Source organism: Maylandia zebra, linkage group LG7, assembly GCF_041146795.1.
Source record: "Maylandia zebra isolate NMK-2024a linkage group LG7, Mzebra_GT3a, whole genome shotgun sequence".
In the NCBI taxonomy this organism is placed as follows: domain Eukaryota; kingdom Metazoa; phylum Chordata; class Actinopteri; order Cichliformes; family Cichlidae; genus Maylandia; species Maylandia zebra.
Window position 1 is genome coordinate 66,816,725 of NC_135173.1, and position 16,372 is coordinate 66,833,096.

General features: G+C 42.3%; 1 protein-coding gene across 2 annotated transcripts in view; it reads right to left on the reverse strand.

The window, feature by feature from the left end:
- Window positions 1–16,372, reverse strand: part of galnt18a (UDP-N-acetyl-alpha-D-galactosamine:polypeptide N-acetylgalactosaminyltransferase 18a) — a 184,199-nt gene that overhangs the window by 68,401 nt on the left and 99,426 nt on the right. For both annotated transcript variants that reach the window (XM_014413111.4, XM_014413110.4), the window contains exons 2-4: window positions 15,085–15,292; window positions 14,826–14,992; window positions 3,008–3,194 (exon numbers count right to left, since the gene is read on the reverse strand). In XM_014413111.4, coding sequence (XP_014268597.1) covers window positions 3,008–3,194; window positions 14,826–14,992; window positions 15,085–15,292 — 562 coding nt within the window. The remainder of the gene's footprint in view (window positions 1–3,007; window positions 3,195–14,825; window positions 14,993–15,084; window positions 15,293–16,372) is intronic.

Genomic DNA, 16,372 nt, shown 5'->3' on the forward strand with positions numbered 1-16,372 from the left:
CACACACACACACACACACACACACACACACACACACACACACACACACACACACATCACTCTCTCATGTGATGATCTTCTCTTTGATGTACAGTTTGAGTAATGTCTGTAATGTTGTTCCGCTCGGGTTCAAACTGAAACGACTGAACAGAGATGTCTCAGCACTCGATGTCGCCGGTCAGATGGTGTTTCAGTGTAAACAACAAACGCTGCTCACAAGTTAAAGGATTTTATGTTTCTAAACTGACACAAAGTAAGACAACTGTTTGTTTTCTAAAAAGCATCAGATCCTAATTGCTGAAGTTAAAGTTAATCTGCAGGACAACCTTTACAATCTCTTAATCACAACATGTCCTGTCACGATAGTATTCATGTGATTAACCTGCATTCAGTAAACGTGACGTCTGAACTTGACAGTAAGGTGCAAAACGTCTGTGCGGTACCATTTCGACAATCCTAGGTTGCCTTTTTTCTCGCGTTATCGTGTTCACAGATGCCCGCCCACTCTCCGTGACAACAACCCCCCTGTCAGCCTTCAGACTGAGGCGTAAAAAGCTGCACATGCATTCAGACTCAGAGTTCCTTTGAAGGGATGTGACCAATCAGATTTCACAATGCAAATACCGATCTCTCCTTTTCATCACGAAGATGATTGTGGCAAATATTTGTTTCCTTCGACACTGTCAGAAAAAACACGTTTCCAAGAATGAGCACGCAGACGAGCCACTACCTCAGACGCCTTTACTTTGTGGTTGTTGCTATAATTCCTTTTAAGGTGTCTTGGTTTAATGTCAGCCTGCATGAGGATTATTCCTTTCACAATGACCTTTTATTAAAGCCTACAAGAAGAAAGTATGAAATGCTAAAAATCTAACTTTATTTATTTTGTTTTCTGGCGCGTTGTTGTGTCGATATTCACAGCAAAGATATTATCGTTAACATTCACGCAGCAGAATTTAGTTCAGGTTTCACTGAGCAGATTCTTATTTCTACTTGGATTAAGTGATTCTGTGATGTAGTCACTGCAGATGTGTTTCTTTGTTGATCGGAGCAAAGACAAAGTGCGTAATCAGAGCGCTGCAGGTTTAATTAAGCACCCCTTTATTTAGCAGAATACCTCAACCACTTCATCTCTTTTATCCACCCGGGTCTTTGGAATTAAATCACCTCACTGCCAGCCTTTCACACGATTAACTTTGTGGCCTAAAATTCAAATAAATATGTCAGAGCCTCTGTGGCTCTCTGGAACTGAAGGTTTGCACCTGTCTGACTGATGAATATGGGTTACAGCACCACAAGTTTGTTATAGCAGTCAGAGTGACGGAGGAATGCAGCGATCCCGTCATGAATCAGTCATGAATCAGCTTATAAATAGATTATTTCTTCCATTGTGTGCTGAAATTCTTCAACCGCTGCTGCAATAAAAGAAGGAAAAATATGCCTTCTTTCTGGGAATTACCTATAATATTCTCTTTAGTTTACACTGGTGCAATCAGTGCAGTTTAATTGTTTTTATATAGCACCAATTCACAGTAAGAGTTGCCTCAAGGTGCTTTACATTGCAAAGTAAAGACTCTACGATATTACAGAGACAACTCTAACTAATGATCCGACATGAAAGAAGGCAGTCTGGGATATTTGCTTCATCTGTGTGTTAAGGGGTTCCTCACAGGTACAGGCCCGTGGTCTGAATAATCTTAACAGTGATAAGTTGATGATATTTAAAATCAAAGCATTATTTAATGCTGAGACTTGTAGGGAGAGGGTCTAATGGACATGTTGGATGAAGGTGGAGAGAATCGAGCAGTGACATATCTGTGACATGTGTGGGGAAGCTATGATTTCTTTTTCTCTAATGTTTCACATTAAATTTTAAAGAAATTCATGGAGAAATCCAGGGCTCAGAGGTTAATCCTGTTTTCCTCCGTCGATGACGCATTATAAGATGTCTCGGCTTCACAGTGGGCTTCTTTGATACAGTAAGAAACTACGTAAAACGCCGTTTCCAGTTCACGTGTTACCTTTGTGAATTCTGTCAGAGAGACAAACCTGTCTGATTGATTGCTTTAAGCCTGCAGCACCACTAACTAACACACTTCACTGTGGAAGCAAAGCATGGAGTACGAGTAGCTGGTCATATGTTACTGAAGGCAATAATTATTTAAATTTTGCTACAGTACTTTTAGATTGATGTCCCCAGTGTTGTGTGGTCCGGTGTTCTAAATTTAAACGTAGTTAAGAAAAGGAGGATCTATTAAGTGTTCAGTTTCTCCATGCACCATATATCAGGACTGAGAGTGTGATTAAAGCGATGAGTGGACCTATTAACATTTTAAGAGAAGTCATTTGAGTCTCATTATGACTTGAGGCTTTATAGGTGTTAGCGGGGCCTGCAGTGGTGGTGTCGGGTTCTTTCTCCAGCTTCAGGTGCCACCCTTTTGTACACCATCCTGACAACACCTGAAATGAACAGGGTTCATGATGCTGGGTGGCTGGGCTTGTAATACACTTATGGTTTACACCAGTTTACACTGTTATGAAGGGTTAAATTAGCTGTGGAGACATAAAACCTGTGAACATGTTGATTTCTGCAGTAAAGCTACAAATCAAGGGAGTGCAGTCTCCACCTTTCTCAGTGGCGTTATTTTTCAAATCCATATGCCTTATGGTTATATACTCGTATTGTTTTCTTCAGCTTGTAGCCATTGTGGAGTTTTGAAAGCAGGAGTAAACTGTCCATTTGTTGGGAACTATTTTCAGCTTGAATTGGTGCAAATCTGGTGTTGCAAATGCACCTGCATGATCCCTTTCTTTAGAGGAGATTCTGAAAAGTTGTTATTGCTATTTATATGCCATTAGCATCGGCCCTGTGCTATATGCTGAGACAATCTGGTTCTCTTGTGGACCTCACAATGTCTTTGGCTGCAAATGTCCTTAAAACTACACTCGCTGCCAGCGTGAGCCAGCAGCTGCACGGAGCTTGCTTTAAGTGAAAAAAGCTGCTCACCATCCAGTGTTGAACTCCACGTGTGCGTCGAACAAAGCGACAACAGGGGCAGAAGCTGCCCTCCAGCCGCTCACTCTGGACCTGATCAGTCCTTCCTGCTTATCATGGCGGACCACCTTGATGAACCCCGGGCCGTGCTGAGCATTGGTCTCATCCACAAAGTTCTGCAGATGCTCCTTTAGCTCCACTGGAGAGAGACACACACAGATTTAAGCATATTGTTAGCAGAAGTAGGATCTCTGACATCTGTTGTGTGACTGATCTAATCGACAATACTCCACAAAAGCTCACACATGCTGTATTGACATAATTCCACATGCTAGGAAAGGCAGTGCAGGAAGACACCGGCTGAGTTAAACTGATGAGCAGCAGTTGTTAGTATGCAAAACAGCAGGATGGTGATGATGTTGGAGCTCAGTCCAAGCATTTCATTTGCGCCTAAAGTTATAAAATTGAGACTTGAGTATTTCTCAAGGAAAAAGATGAGAACAAAAAGAAATGATGATATTTCGTCACAGGTGTAGTTTATGGTCGGAGAGTGGAGCCTCTCCTATCTGAAATATTTACAGCAGCTGTGCCCGAGACAGTCGATCCTGGTGGTGTGGCTGAGTTTCTGGAGTTGACAATGGCTGCTGATCCAAACGCACCTCAAATGTAGTCCAGTAGCGAGTATAGCAGCACCCTTGATGTGCATCTTGCAAGCCTACCATTTTTGAATGAGGTGATTTTTAGACAATCGCATGCTTGTAACTCTGTGGCAATAATCTGAAGAAACAAAAGGCCTCTGTGCCAAAGGGAAATAGTTACCTCAGTTTTGTACAGAAGGAACAATCCAACATTTTTCTTTAGAAGAACTGACGGCTAGCCAGGCCTGACTATTCAACATCAGAGTTGGACCTCAAAAACCTTCTGGTCCTGTAGCCTATAAGAATATCATTTTTCGTCTGGGTCTCTTTAATGACGTTTCTGCTGTTTATGGACTCAGTCAGTCATTCTGGATCTTACTGAAAAATAAATTCGTTGTATTTTATGATTCTTGGTCTGACTGTGTTTCTAGGTCGAGGGCTATCCATCGTGCGTTCACTGTGATTGGTAAGTGAGTTAAGGCTCTTTCACATTATGTTCACTTTTCCAGCCCTGGAGCCATTTTCATTTTTTCTTGCCTCCTTTTTTCTTCCTGAGTGACTTCACACAGACCTTGATTCACACAGACAGAAACATGCACAGAATATTTACGGCACACGTATATGCCATCTGCCCGCAGTGGAACAGCAGACGTCTTCATTTCCTGGTTGTGATTTTTCTGTGTTGTAATCCTGCCTGGAGGCTACGGCTGCTGCTTTTCTTTTTCTATTCATTATTACCATCAGCCTGGATTCTCTAGTCTCTCTGTTTCCTTTTAATGAGCCACAGTTTGCTGCTGACCAGGAAGAAAGATGGGCTCATTTACAACAGGAGTTGGGAGGATCTGAAAAGCACCTTACTGTGCTATATGTACATATGCGATGACTTCTAAGCACTCAAAAAAAAGAAAAAAAATGAAATCATTAAATCAAGCCCACCAAGCCCAATTAGCCCGGCCCACACCATGCAACCTGTTTTCATATAAAATATAGCCAAGTGAAGAGGAAGAGCCCTGATTTACTTTACGCTGTTAAAAAAAATCAATTATGTGATTGAACTGAGAATTTTGAGATCAAAATGAATGATGGATTGATGATCGCCCAACAGAAAATCAATCAACATGTGTTTATATTCAAGACTATACAATATCACAAAGAGAAAGAAAAAAGGTTTTGACTGAACAGCAGAAAAAGCTGTAATATTTAGAATAATGTGGCTTATAAATGTTGGATGATAATTATATAGACAGTTTAACCTGATACCTAAATTACTGTTGACTAATTTAATTATATACTTACTAAATCAACTCATCCTATCAATTCCCACGAGTCTAATGCTCATCCAGTCTCTTTTCTTTCCAAGCTCCTTTGAACGCTCATTGTAAGGAAAATTATGTTTCAGTCAGGACGCTTTCATTGGAGGGGGGTTGCAAAGCAGCTTGAACAAGTGCAGCAACTTTCCATGAGCTTTGCCAGTTGGACGTGTAGAGTATCAGCTGATGTAAGCTGGCAGTGAAATCAGATCATCTGTGGCTGATTTGTGGTTTGCTAACATTATATTTGAATAATATAAGATTAATGAAGATTAATCTTAATCTTCTTAAAGTCCGATTAACAAAAACACTTCTTATGTCAAAAACATTTTTTTAAATATATTAGATGTGCAAGGCCAGTATGTTTAGGAGATCACTGTTGTACTTCTGCAGAGTGCATTACATACCAACCACTGTGTATGATGCTGGATTGAGGACACAAATGCGAGCCATGCCGTGGATCGGCGAGAGCATCAAAAGTTGCGTCTGGAATCTGTTCAAGCCACTCTCCTGGTTTCATGGTTATAGATCGGAAAGCTCCTGTTACCACCAAGACCACTTTGGACTCGTCCAGATCTCCTCGAGTTGTTTCTTCAGCCTCTGGTAGTTCTTGATTTTTTCGTTCCCCTTCTTCCTGCTGTTCCTGTCACATCTATCAGAACTGCAGTCTTCTGTTCCTTGTCAGCCACCACGTCTTGCTGATTAGCCAGCAGCTGCTTGTCCTTTTTAGAAATCACAGTTCCACAAGACCTTAGCTGTGTTGTTCTCAACCACCTTTGGTCGGCTGCTATCTCAAGACTTTCAGATTTCTAGTCCATATGTTGTCGTTTCTCCACACTGTGTTGTCCCCCTCAGCTTACACAGTCTCAGATTGCAGCTTATATTCTTCATTTATTCTAAATGGGGGACCTGTGCATAGTCTGCAACTTAGATCCTGTCAGCTGTGGTAGACTCCTGCCTCTATGGACCTGCGTATTCGGTCCTGTTGTGGTGCTGCCATGATCTGTCCTTTAAGCCAGCCTTTTCTAGACACTGGTAGGATTTCTGGATGCCAGTCATTTCCTCTGTCTGTCGATGGTACATCTCATACGGATACTTAGTTGTCCATGATCGTTGTCCTGTCCCTCATCACCATCTGTCTTCAGCTGCCTGGGGGATTCTTGGAGTAGCTCATCTCAGGGGGCAATCTTCCTGACGTATTTGCGGATGCTAAACGATCAGCGAGTCGATGTCTCGCTCATTCGTGGCATACAGCTTGATGTCATCCATGCACCGGAGGTGACTGATGGTCACTCCACTCCATAATCTATATTCACATCTACTTTTAGTGTTGAGCTGAGCGATATGCAGAGCAGCAGCAGGAACAGTCATCATCTTTGTGTAGTCTGCACTCGTGTGTTAAAAGTTGGCCTCCAGTCACTTCTAGACAAATGTCATCAGTGCAGTGAAAAGCACTCCAGTAACCATGTGTGGAGCATTGACTTACAGGCTTTCCTGTGGTCTTTCCAGACAGTTCTCGTGTCTGCCCGATCGTAGAGTTCTGGTGTACTGCTCTATCAATCAGGAGCTGGCCCTCTGGTATAATTTTACTCCATTTATGCCTTTTATACTGTATTTCCATGTATGTTCATATGTTTCAATGCATTATTGCACCTATTTCCCAGTTTTCCAAGCAAAACACAAAGAAGGATGGCTGAAGACTTTTTCCCAGCACTGTATTTATAATGGAATTCATATAAAGCTTTCAAAAAGATTCAAAGTATTGTCATTGTGCCATTAATGGAGGTTTGCATGGCTCAGTGATCTTTGATAAGCCCCCTGAAGTGATATGAACACAGCCTCTCAAGTCTAATTTAGTATTCTGGTGGCAACACTTGCCTGCATTTCCACTTTTGCCTTCATCTGGCCTCAGTTGACCCTCATTTGTCATAATTACACCCTGCATGATCAATAAGCAGCATTAATGATCTTGCACTTTTACTCAGTTATCTTTCATCACTTGCCTTCATTATAAATTACCTCCACGCAGCTGTAACTCATTCCAAAGCAAAAACATTAAATCATGAGCTACTTCCCAAAGAATTGCTAAGTTGAACGTTTGTAACGCATTAGGAGAGAATAATTTGAGGTAAATGTTAAACGTATTCATTCCCTTGCTTGCTCCACTAATCAGCATTCAACCCCGTGCAGCAACCATAACTAAACTCTGATATATTGTATTATTGAAGAACAGAGGAGCAGTGGCAGACCCATAAAATCTGCAGGCGTTGGATGCACGGACAGATTTCTCATAATGGTAATTATAGATTTGGCAGCAGTGAAATATGTTTCATTGTACGTGATGCAATTATTAACACTGGAAGTCTAATAGACAAGCCACATCCAGGCTTTGCCTGTGACTGCTGCAATAAGTCTGACTTTGTGTTCATGCACCAGTGATGCAGCTAATGCCTACACGTGTCCTGATTTCGTGCACCATCCGAGGCAGAATATACGTGGGACATAAAACGTGGACCAGTCGAGGCTGTAGCTCAACTAAAGGTGCCAGTGCATGCTGCAGTTATTCAACTCTGGATCTCTGTCCTATAATGTGAAGATAAGCTCTTCATCAAACTGGAGTGACTTTAACTAGCTCTTCATTTGGCTGGCTCTTTTCATTTCACTCTGTGTTTGAACCATTAAACATTCCAACAAGTTGGTTGAGCTGAAATTTTGCTGCCACTTGGGACCAAAGATGAAATCTGCAGCTTCACGTGGCTAAAATTAGCCTCAGCCTAAGATGAGGTTGAAGTTTCATTAGAAAACTTGCATATTGCTCTTAAGGTTTCCATCAGTCTATTACAAGCTAAGCTAACCGACCCCTCATCAGTCCTCACTCTTATTTTTGGTTTTGGTTTTTTAGTTTTCGGAAACACAACAGCTACATATTAGCTAATATATCCTGTCACTCTATTAATCCTTTTAGCAAATTTACACTTTAAAAATAAAATACACATAAAAACAAACAAATAAAAAAATTTATAACTACATATTGCTACAGCTTTTTGTTGTTTTTTACCACCCACGATAACATCCTGTAAAAAATTTCTGCATGACAGAAATTTTGTGTCAAGTTTCATCAGGAAAATTAAACTGCTAAAGGTGGAAACAACAAACTTGAGGGAAAAGCACTGTCGAGTACAACTATAGACACGCTAGAGGTGATACGAGCAGCTGTTGATGTGCGACCCAAAATTAAACAAATGACTCTGCTGCAAAATGTGCCAGCTGCACTCCATGTGATAGAAAGAGAGTGAGATACAGTGGGGCAAAAAAGTATTTAGTCAGCCACCGATTGTGCAAGTTCCCCCACTTAAAATGATGACAGAGGTCAGTAATTTGCACCAGAGGTACACTTCAACTGTGAGAGACAGAATGTGAAAAAAAAATCCATGAATCCACATGGTAGGATTTGTAAAGAATTTATTCGTAAATCAGGGTGGAAAATAAGTATTTGGTCACCTCAAACAAGGAAAATCTCTGGCTCTCACAGACCTGTAACGTCTTCTGTAAGAAGCTTTTCTGTCCCCCACTCGTTACCTGTATGAATGGCACCTGTTTGAACTCATCATCTGTATAAAAGACACCTGTCCACAGCCTCAAACAGTCAGACTCCAAACTCCGCCATGGCCAAGACCAAAGAGCTTTCGAAGGACACCAGGAAAAGTATTGTAGACCTGCACCAGACTGGGAAGAGTGAATCTACAATAGGCAAGCAGCTTGGTGTGAAAAAATCAACTGTGGGAGCAATCATCAGCAAATGGAAGACATACAAGACCACTGATAATCTCCCTCGATCTGGGGCTCCACGCAAGATCTCATCCCGTGGGGTCAAAATGATCATGAGAACGGTGAGCAAAGATCCCAGAACCACACGGGGGGACCTGGTGAATGACCTGCAGAGAGCTGGGACCAAAGTAACAAAGGTCACCATCAGTAACACACTACAACGGCAGGGAATCAAATCCCGCAGTGCCAGACGTGTTCCGCTGCTGAAGCCAGTGCATGTCCAGGCCCGTCTGAAGTTTGCCAGAGAGCACATGGATGATACAGCAGAGGATTGGGAGAATGTCATGTGGTCAGATGAAACCAAAGTAGAACTTTTTGGTATAAACTCAACTCGTCGTGTTTGGAGGAAGAAGAATACTGAGTTGCATCCCAAGAACACCATACCTACTGTGAAGCATGGGGGTGGAAACATCATGCTATGGGGCTGTTTTTCTGCCAAGGGGACAGGACGACTGATCCGTGTTAAGGACAGAATGAATGGGGCCATGTATCGTGAGATTTTGAGCCAAAACCTCCTTCCATCAGTGAGAACTTTGAAGATGAAACGAGGCTGGGTCTTCCAACATGACAATGATCCAAAACACACCGCCCGGGCAACAAAGGAGTGGCTCCGTAAGAAGCATTTGAAAGTCCTGGAGTGGCCTAGCCAGTCTCCAGACCTCAACCCCATAGAAAATCTGTGGCGGGAGTTGAAAGTCTGTGTTGCTCGGCGACAGCCCCAAAACATCACTGCTCTCGAGAAGATCTGCATGGAGGAATGGGCCAAAATACCAGCTACTGTGTGTGCAAACCTGGTAAAGACCTATAGTAAACGTTTGACCTCTGTTATTGCCAACAAAGGTTATGTTACAAAGTATTGAGTTGTATTTTTGTTATTGACCAAATACTTATTTTCCACCCTGATTTACCAATAAATTCTTTACAAATCCTACCATGTGGATTCATGGATTTTTTTTTCACATTCTGTCTCTCACAGTTGAAGTGTACCTCTGGTGCAAATTACTGACCTCTGTCATCATTTTAGGTGGGGGAACTTGCACAATCGGTGGCTGACTAAATACTTTTTTGCCCCACTGTACATCCCAGGTAGAAATGATTTTTCACCTTTATTATGGGACAATATTGTGCAGCTCCTGTTACAAGGATAAGTCACTTTAGTTATTAAAGTTGTTGAAGAGTTAAACAGCTATGTTGTACTTTTATTTAACACCTCCATTAAAAACACTGCTTGCATTTGACCCTGTGTACCCTGCTGTGGCTCTACTGCTACAGAACAATGCTGCTGCTCCTGGCACCCTGACAGATTCACATTTTTTTAATCATCAGTAACTCATATAACAGAAGGATGCATTTCACCTACCCCTGGTGTAAATGACATTAATGTGAATTCATTCTTTAAATGCTGATAGAGTCTAAACCGTGTCAAAAACTTTGTCTGTCTTATTGTTGCTTTGGATGAACTGAAGCATCCGCTCGTTCTATTAACCGATGTGAAAACTGAACAAACACAACAAAAACTGGAAACTGATACAGTTTGTCTTAGAGTTAAAGTTGTGTCTTTGGAACATACCGCAGCATAAAAGGATGTAAAAACAAAAAAAGAGAAAAAAAGACTTGTAGTGAAGTCCAACACTAAAATATTTGATGGACATTTCAATTTGGACATATTTAGCCATAATATAAACAAGTGCAGAGTATCAGTGAGGAGGAAGAGAGCGCTGTTATGAAAGGGATGAAAACTGGAAAAGTGGCAGGCTCAGACTGCATACCTGTGCAGGTACAGAGATGTTTAAGAGAGACGGCAGCGGACTTTTTAACCAGTCTGTTTAACACAGTCTTGGAGAGTGAAAGGATGGCTGAGGAATGGAGAAGTGTGCTGGTACTGATGTGCAGAGCTGTAGGAACTACAGAAGAATAAAGCTCATGAGAAATATCATTAAGATATGAGAACGAGTTGCTGAAGCAAGGTTAAGAAGAAAAGTGATGATCAGTGAGCTGCAGAGTGAGCTCATGCTGAGAAACAGCACTAATGTTTGGATTCAGTGCTGATGGAGAAGTATAGACAAGCTCTTTGTGAATCTACAGAAGGCATATGATTGGGTGCCAAGAGAGGAACTGTGGTCCTGCATCAGGAAGTCAGGAGTGAAGTATGTGAGGCAGGTGGTGCAGGACGTATGAGGACCGTGTCACGGCGGTGAGCTGTGAGTAGCTGATAGATGGGATGGCGGTGGGGGTGGGATTACATCAGTGATTGGCTCTGAGCCCCTTCTTGTTTGCAGTGGTGATGGACAGACTGACAGATGAGGTCAGGCAGGAGTCTCTGCGGACTCTGGTGAAGCCGAAGGAAGAAGCAGCTATATTGTAAACAATAAAATAGGGAACGATGTTTTGGCTTAATGCTGGAACCGGTCTTCTAACTAATGGGATGTTAGCCATCATCTCCTTCCTCCACTAGAAGGCATTTATGGTTTTATTCTGAACTAGTTTTGAAATTTAACCTTTGGGTTAATTTAATGTTACACAAACCATCCGTGGAGCGACCATATTGCATACACAGCACTTCTGTGGTCAGAGGATTAGTAGATGTGTTTGAGCCCCTGTCAGTCAGAAAATCAGCAGATTTCCTTTTGATCTTATTTCAAGTTGGTAATTAAGCTAATACTCAGCACATGAGGGATATAAGCTGTCATGTTCACATGAATGCTTGCAGACAATATACATCTCCTGTGGCTCAGGAGGCTGTGCAGTTGGGAGGTTGGTGGTTCAGTTCCCATTTGCTCCAGTCTGTGCGCAAAGCTATCACTGTGCAAGATAGTGAAGCCTGAGTTGCTCTCTGATGTGTTCATTGAAGTGCTAATGTTGGATAGAAAGCACCTCAGGCACAGAAAAAAGTGCTTGTATGAATGGGTGAATGAGGCTCGTAAAGTGCTTGAGTTGAAAAGCACTAAATAAGATCCAGTCGATTTACCAGCGTGCCACGCTCTGAACTGGAGATTGTTATTCCTGGCTCTACTTAATTATGTTTGGATTTGTGTATCTGTGTTCATTGGATTTACCAAAACCTCCCTGAAACGTCTGCAGGATGTTCAGAAAGCTGCAGCTGATTGAGACTTCTAACTACTCCTATATCACACTGTTGCTAAAACAGTTGCACTGGCACCCAGCTAGCTTCAAAGTCCATTTTAAGATTCTGGTTTTTGCTTTTAGAGCCGTGCATGGACAAGCACCTGTGGACATCAGTGAACTTTTGCATCTAGACATCAGCTAGCTGTGCAGCACACAAGGCTGAGAGGGGAAGCAGACGGAGCTTTTGCAGCAGTGGATCCAGACTCAGCAGCTCTCTGCCTATCAGCTACTCAATGGTCTCTTTCAAAAAATTCAGCTTCTTATCTTCATTTTTTTAGCACCTCAGTTGTGAAGCACTATAATTTTTTACTTTATTTTCTTTACTTTATTTAGTATTTATCGAACAGTTTGAATAATGGAATAAGCTGATAGTCCGCAGTGCTGAACTGTATCACACGTCTTCATCCAAAGCGAAAAATCCCCAAAGGTTTCATATCCTTCAGACATCATCAGTAAGTAAAGAATTTATTTAGATGTGTCGGCACACATTCGTTTGAAATTTCCCTGGAAGAAGCCCACACAGGCACAGGGAGGACATGCTTACTCCACACAGGTTTTAACCAGGAGCCTTCTCCCTGTGAGGGGACACTGCTAAGCAAGACATTAAGAACAACTGCTGCTGTGCCAGCTGTGTAAGTGCAGGCTGGCTCTGAGGAAGCTTGAGGGTTTTATGAAAGTCAAACAGCTGGAAGCCACAAACACAACTTCAGCTCACGTCACATCAAATCTGAAGTGCATCAGGTTCAGTTCAATTTTACTTATACAGCAACAAATCACAACAACGGTCGCCTCAAGGCTCTTTATATTGTAAAGTAGACCCTTCAATAATACAGAGAAAAACCCAACAATCATATGACCCCCTATGAACAAGCACTTTGGCGACAGCGGGAAGGAAAAACTCCCTTTTAACAGGAAGAAACCTCCAGCAGAACCAGGCTCAGGGAGGGGCGGGGCCATCTGCTGTGATTGGTTGGGGTGAATCAGAGATTCAATCATGATTAGCCTCACAGGTCTGTCTGCCTCCGCTGAAACGTGAAACAAGCTTAACCTCCTAAGACCCGAACTCTTCGACAGCATGCATTTTTAATTTCTCTTTGATATTTGGGCTGATTGGGGCCCGATGAATGTAAAAACATTCAAAATTACCAGATTTTTTTTTCCCTTATTTTTTTTTTTAAGAAAAATAAGAGCTACATGAGGATATTCATTTAAAAATTTGATAGAACAGTAGCAGTATAATGTCCTCGTAAGTGGATATCAGGTCCTTGTAGAGCAAAATTGGGTATTTTGGTCTAAATAACCCAAAATGTGATGTCCACATATGTGGGCGCAGGTCCTAGGAGGTTAATGTTAAAGCTAAAAAAGAAGCTTAATGACTGTTTTGTCCACAAAAGGCCGGGCTAATGCCACACGCTGGATGCGTGAGAGCTGAAAACATTAACAGTCCACTCCTCTCACACTGACAGCAGAACAGTGGTTTGTTTTATTTTATGTAGTTTATATATTTTTAGCAGCCTTTAATACTATTTCCTGTAAGCTGTAGACATTCACGACGGCCGTCTACCACGCCACTTCATTTCTACTGTTTTCTGTCTTCTTCTGTTTAGACTTTTCATTTCTGTGCCCACGGTGTAATGATGTAAGCCTTCAGTGTGGCTTTAGCTTTAAATATACTGTTTTATTTCTATCTGTGCATTATTCTCTTCCACCAGACGTGAGACCTCTTGAAAACTAATGATTTATCATTGGAGTCTGTTTACACAGAATAACCCTGCGACTGAGCATCTTTGATCTTACACATATGATGCTGTTACAACCAGCCAAAGAGCTGCTTTGAAGAACTGAAAAATCAATAATTTAATGCATATAAAATCTTAATCTACATACAGAGAAGAGGCCTGTGAAGACCTTTGTTTCTGAAATGTACATATAAATACAGACACACTAATTTATACTCAGAAGATGTGTTTTATTTGCAGATCCCTAGAGGCAGCAATATATTTTTCTTAAAAGCAAAAACTGTATTGGTTCGCAAATGACACGTTGCAGCTTTCTGAATATGGATTTCCTCACTGACCGAGTTTCTGCAGTTTTACACCAAATAAATTCCAGTTCTACATGAAGTAAAAGATCAAGAAGACTTTGATTAGAACCCCCCCCCCCCCCCCCCGAAAAAAAAGCATCGTTATAGCATTAGAAGAAATACAACTTGGCATGGATCACGACATCTACAGATGACACTGTGATCTGTAGCAAGAGTAGAAGCAAAAGAGCACATGTGTGTGAATGAGACGGAGACGGGTGTAAAGGCGAAGCTGCAAGGAGCAGAGGTAGGGAAGATGGATGAGTTTAAATATCTGGAGTCAACCATCCAAGAGAGAGTGCACAAGAGAGGTGAAGAAGAGAGTCCAGGCAGGGTGGAGTGGGTGGAGATGAATGTCAGGGGTGATTTGTGACAGAAGGATCGCAGCAAGAGTGAAAAGGAAGGTTTACAAGGTTGTAGTGAGACCCGCTCTGAGGTCTGGTTTGGAGATGATGGCACTGACAAAAAGACAGGAGGCCGAGCTGGAGGAGCTAAGATTTCCACTGGGATTAGAAGCGCGTACATCAGAGGGACAGCTCCGGTTCAGCGGTTTGGATACAAAGTTAAAGACACGAGGCTGAGATGGTTTGGACATGCGCAGAGGAGGGTGAGTGGAAATGCTGAAGATGTCAGGCAGGAGGAGGAACGGACGACCTCTAGGGAGGTTCATGGATGTAGTGAGGGAGGACATGCAGAGAGTCGGAGTAAGAGGGGGGAAATCTTAGGGATAGGGTAAGATGGAGGAAGATGATCTAATGCGGTGACCCCTTAAGGAAGCAGAAGAAGATGTGCAAGTAGAACTAGACATGAAAAAAGAAATGCTGAGGAAGGTTTAAGGTTCTTACAGCTGTTGCTGTGGTCATCCACCAGTATGACCTCTTTGAGCAGGTGGGAAGGAGTCCTCTGGATGGCCGTGTGGATGGAGCGCAGCAACACCGACAAGGCCTCGTTGACAAAGATGAAGATGACACTGAGCTGGGGAAGGTCTGATGAGTAGGACATGTTTCTGCATCTGAGGGGAAACGCCAACATTCAGAAGCTTTGTGAGCCAAAATCACATCCTGTTAAATCCTTACAGGAGAACACCACCACACCGACACTCACCCGTCAGGCCGTAAATCTGGAATCGGGCGGGTGAGGGAGATGCGGTCGCTAAGGTAACCGTTGTAGCCATAGTACTTGAACTTCTTGAGGGCAACCCTTCGGCTTTCCGGGCCAAGGTCGTGACCCCAGTGGTTGAAGAGTGAGGAGGCGGGGTCTGAGGCTGCGTCTGACGAGGATGCCGCATCTTCCCCATCCTTCAGAGGAGTTTCTGTGGACAGAGAGAGGGAGCGGTCGATGACTAGGATTATACAGTTAACCCTTTATCACCCAGGTATCACACAGGCTGCCTGGACTTGTTTTGTACCTTGTGAATGCTTTGTGCTTCTGTAATAAACCGAATATGAGCGAAAATCTTCTTTATTTTCAGAAACCATTTGAATTTTTGTCTCTAGTACCAACGGGAACAGAGTTACGCTTTCTCAGGAGAAATGACTATGACCAAGTCTAAGCGCTCCATGTGGTTATCAAACAAAACCTGTTGACTGAGGGCTGAAAGAATCATTTCTGCAGCATCGGGAAAAAGGATGGAACTCAAATGCGATTGAAGAAACAGGGATTTTTATTGTCATTCCAAATAACACCATCAGGCAGCTGCGCAGATCCGTTTCTGCAGAAGTGGAAACACATCCTCTAACGTGCCCCAATGTGACACTATTTGGTTTTCAGATCAGCTCGGACCACTGCGCCACACATGCACATGGTGGAAAACAGTAACAACCAAAAACATGCTGTAGGCATATTTGGTGGTTTGAAATGATCGATTTAAAAAATATATAGCATGCAAAGAGGCTTTAATGTATTCCGCTTTTCACTGTGCAGGCTGCAGAATTTGGATGCAGCAGTCTGTTGTTTGTCCGAATCACCAAAAGATGGGGATCCTCTGAGAGAATGAAATATTCATGAACTGAGGCCGGCTGGAACTCCTCACTCAGGTGTGAAGGTGTTGAAAACACAGAAAGTATATAAGCAAAAACTTTTTTCAATCCATAAAAACGAACTCAACACCGAGCCACGAGACTCCAGCATGGAAGTCCCGATCTTGAATGTGTAATATACACCACAGTGGTTTGAATGCTTGAAGTTAAACTCAAACAAAATAAAAAACAGAAATATGAATTAATTCAATTTTCCAAAAAGATCAAAAAGTATTTGTTTTCTTTTCCCATGACAGCGGTTGACAGTTGCTCAAAGCGCTGTCAACTTTTATAACCTGCTACTCACTTTTTTAAACCCCTTTTCATGGAGCCCACGTACTGTAGCGTTGGGCTGTCACGCTGTAAGACATTTG